General features: G+C 45.5%; 1 protein-coding gene across 1 annotated transcript in view; it reads right to left on the bottom strand.

Moving 5' to 3' along the window:
* The window catches only part of gch2 (GTP cyclohydrolase 2), a 25203-nt gene extending 21157 nt beyond the window's left edge, over positions 1-4046 (bottom strand). Inside the window, exon 1 of the mRNA XM_055639650.1 lies at positions 3291-4046. Coding sequence (XP_055495625.1) covers positions 3291-3594 — 304 coding nt within the window. The 5' untranslated portion in view covers positions 3595-4046. The remainder of the gene's footprint in view (positions 1-3290) is intronic.
* Between the last annotated feature and the right edge of the window lie 251 nt (positions 4047-4297).

Here is a 4297-nt window from a genome sequence, read left to right on the forward strand (position 1 = left end):
CTATGCTGCACTCCCTCAATAGCAACCTCAAATTTGGTTTGCATCTGCTGTTTCTTAATTCTCTCTTTAGATCTACATTCTTTTTTTTGCATCAGATGTTGAAACCATCGCAAGAGTTGCATTTACAACTCTGTGCAGTGCAATGACTCGGAGGTAAATTTGCATTAGGTGCTCTGAGCAAATGCAATGTGTTCATGTCCCAGCATGCTGCAGACCATCTATTCTGCTGAATATAGAAGCTGAATACAGCAGCGCTCTTTCAGAGTGGTTTAAATTATGGAAATTAACTCTCTATATGCCAATGATCCCTCTATCAGACTGTGCTGGAGCATTGCTTCCATGTGCAAAAGTCTTCAGGAGACTATCTTTATTGGCCCATAACCACTCCTTTTATTGCCATGGTGACCACTGCAGAATGAAAGCATCACAGGACCACTAGGACGTCAGTCATGGCCCTTAAGCAATTGCTGTTTGTGTTCAAACACAAACAGGATATTGAGGTTGCTTTCTATTTCAGCCTTTGGCAGAACCAGCATCGAATTATAGGCTCATTGGCTTGTTAAAATTGTAAATTGCCCCTAGTGCATGTACAATAGTGTTAGTGTATGGGGATCGCTGGTCGGCACAGTCCCAGTGGGCCAAATGGCCAGTTTCCGCACTGTATCTCAAAACTAAATGCATGCTGGGGAAGCAGCAACTTTAGGGAGTGGGGTGGAAGGGATATGGTGAAGCAGCATGGGCCACTTTGTAATAATTATTAAAACATTAAAGATCCACTCGAATAAGTTTGTGTACAAGATGTACATTATATTTTTTAAATATCAAAGTCACAGAGCACAGGAAGAGGCCCTTCAGCTCACAAAGTCTGTGTTTGCCATCAAGTACCCATTTACAATAAGATATTGCCCTTCCAAGAGTGGTCAAATTTGCATTCCCGTGCACACCCTTGTATTTGCTTAGTTAATGGGGACCTTGCATAGAGACATAGAGTAATACAGTGTGGAAACAGGCCCTTCAGCCCAACTTGCCCACATTGGCCAACATGTCCTAACTACACTAGCCCCACCTGCCTGCGCTTGGTCCACATCCCTCTAAACGTCCTACCCATGTACCTGTATAGCTATTTCTTAAACATTGGGATAGTCCCAACCTCAACTACCTCCTCTGGCAGCTTGTTCCATACACCAACCACCCTTTGTGTGAATAAGTTACCCTTCAGATTCCTATTAAATATTTTCCCCTTCACCTTGAACCTACGCCCTCTAGTCCTCGATTCCCCTACTCTGGCCAAGAGATTCTGTGCAGTGTTGGAAAAGTGGTAGGATATCTCCATCTACCGGTCTCTGGTAAGAGACTGGAATGTTGTTAAGTCTCTTTGAGTATCGGGCTTCTAACTTATTTTGCATAACCACCGATGTTTCAGGTATCACCTGCAAGAAAAACTATGAAATCTGGTTCAGGGCTTTATATAGATCAAATTCCTGAACAATTAAATGGCAAGGAATATCTCTCATGTATCTGGGGCAAGAATTTGTCTTTTGCCCAGAGTTGGGGAAATTGAGAACCAAAGGACATAGGTTTAAGGTGAAGGGGGAAAAGTTAAGGGGTGCCCGAGGGGTAACGTTTTCAACACAAAGGGTGGTGGGTGTATGGAACGAGCTGCTGGAGGAGGTAGTTGAGGTAGGTACTATGGCAACATTTAAGAGACATTTGGGTAGGTACATAGGTAGGATAGGTTTAGAAGGATATGGGTCAAATGCAGGCAGGTGGGACTGGTGTAGATGGGACATTTTGACCAGCGTGGGCAAGTTGGGCCGAAGGGCCTGTTTCCACCTGTAGGCTCTATTACTAAATGGTTTTGATTGAAAAGTAAATCGTTTTGTACCTACTTAACGTTACCATAGTTGTTTACGATATACTGGAATCATTGCTGCTGTTGTATTGTGTGGTAGCTGACATGCAGAACGGGCGAGGAAAACAATTCGTTTGTGCACATTTTGCCCTTAGTTTCAACCCTCTGTTTGACAGATGGCGTCACTATACTGTTGGATTGGTTATTTATTCTTGATCTTCAATCAGTAGCCCTCTCCGACCGTCCGTTCCGCCCTCAACCCCTCACCCCCCCCCCCCCCCCCCCCCCCCCCCTCCTCTCCTCCTCTCCCCTCGCAGCCGGGGTGCCCTGCAGCCTCATAAGGCGACCTAGAACTGCACACGTTGTTCATTTAGTTTTCCATCCGCATTTAAACGCACTAACTAGGCGGGACGGAGCCAATGGCTGGTTTACTGAATGCATGCCAGCTCTCCGCTGAATGAATGACTGCATGACTGAACGAAAGAACAGCCAAGACTCCTGTTTGCTGATTTGCTGTCACCCCTACTGCCCTGTAATTCAAACCTAACTCGCCCCTGTTGTAAATCCTGCAACAGGGATGAGTTAGGTTGAGTTACCAATAGTCCGAGGTGGTCTCAAATTAGATCGTGGGCTGAAACTTTTTTTTTTGTCCCGGTAGCCTTTGGTGAAGAATCGCATGGCTTTATTTACAAGCAGGCATGTCTGTTTCTGCTTGTAAATTAAACATTAATTGAACGAACGTTCTCAGATTTGACTGTGTACATACATCATTTTATTTTGCTCCCGACTCAATTGAAAATTTCGACATTGTAAGCGTAAAATAAAAGCAGCGCCCGTTGTTTGCAAGTTTAGAAGTACAGCACGGGAACAAGCTTTTCAGCCCTCTTTATCCGTGCTGAACACAATGACAAGATAAACTAACCTCCTCTGCCAACACATGACGCCTGGCCAAGATAGACACAAAATACCGGTCAAGCAGCATCTCTGGAGAAAAGGATTAGGTGACGTTTAGGTGGAGACCCCTCCTCACACTGAGAGACAGGGGAGAGGGAAACTGGAGGTATGACAATGTACAGAACAAATCGGAGCCGGCACCGATGACCAAGTCATCATGGAGCCCACAATGGTGCATTGTTGGCTGTGGAAGAGGTGATAACGAAGGGATACAAACAGTGAAACTAGCAGGGTATCTTGAGCGAGGAAGGAACAGAGAGAGAGAGTGGGGGGAAATGCCAGGGTTACTTTAAATTATAGAAATCAATATTCATATACTTGAAATTGGAGAAAGTCTAACCATAAGCAAGGTCCTACATCGCGACCTCACAATCATGATCCCCTCGATTAACTTTTCTGCACTCCACTCACAAATAAAGTAGAGAAATGTAAGATTGAAATATATCATTTTGATAAATTGTTTCATTCTTGAAACAGTTTTTACCTGGGATATTGTCCTGGTAGCCTTTGGTGAAGAACTGCATGGCTCTAGCCGCCCTGCGGGGAGTTTTCAGCAAACCCTCTCGCTCCGGATTCTCGCCCAGCCCTCTGAGAATGGTTGTGTAGGCTTCTTCCAGCCCGGCCAAGGCATCTCCCCCGCTCCGCGCCTTCTCCTCCCTCCACTGCACCGTCACTTGCTTGGGCTCCAGCGTCAGGTTGCTGAAACCGTCGAAACAATTGGCAACGAACTTCTTGGCACAGCACATGCCGTTGATCTCCGCGGCCACTATCTGCTTGGCATAATTCATGATGCCCGGCTACTGGAGACCTTGCAATGTTGTTGTTGTTGTTGTTGATGATGTTGATGTTGATGATGTTGATGATGATGATGATGCCCCAGATGTACCCGAGATGTGCCGAGTGGAATCAGCGATCACTGCATCCCTGGCGCTTCCATTTATACCCCCTGGAGATTAATAGAGTCGAGTCTCATTTGATTAGTTAGTGCGTTGTTCACACGTCAGCGTTTGGGCCGGTGCAACTGAGCCATATTAAATCGTCTGCCCCCCGGCTAGGGTTATTTCTGGGGAAAAGATAATTGTATGTCGAAGATAAGAATGTTTCCACGGCGCTCGCAGTCGGCGCCGGCTCTTACACTTGCCGACATCATCACTAACTAGTTATAAATAGAGAATAATCACTATTAGACAACAGGAAATTGGATGCGTTTTGTCTGAGCGGCCATAAAGCATGGAGCGAGAGAAATGAAAGATCCTTTAAGTACAGGAAATAGCGTCAAAGCGTGTGGTCGGTCATCAGTTGCAGACCTCGGCTGCAATATTGGAAGCGACAGGCATGTCGGTTTCTGCTTGAACATTAAAAGCATTGAAAAAAACTAGGAATAAAACAGGCGAGGTGATCTGATTAATAGAAACATAGCTTACAGAGGAAGACGCTTTAAAAACATCTTAAGGGTTTCAGGGTGTAGGCAAGGTCAGTGCGTGCCATTCT

Source organism: Leucoraja erinacea, chromosome 8 (assembly GCF_028641065.1).
Source record: "Leucoraja erinacea ecotype New England chromosome 8, Leri_hhj_1, whole genome shotgun sequence".
Classification (NCBI taxonomy): domain Eukaryota; kingdom Metazoa; phylum Chordata; class Chondrichthyes; order Rajiformes; family Rajidae; genus Leucoraja; species Leucoraja erinaceus.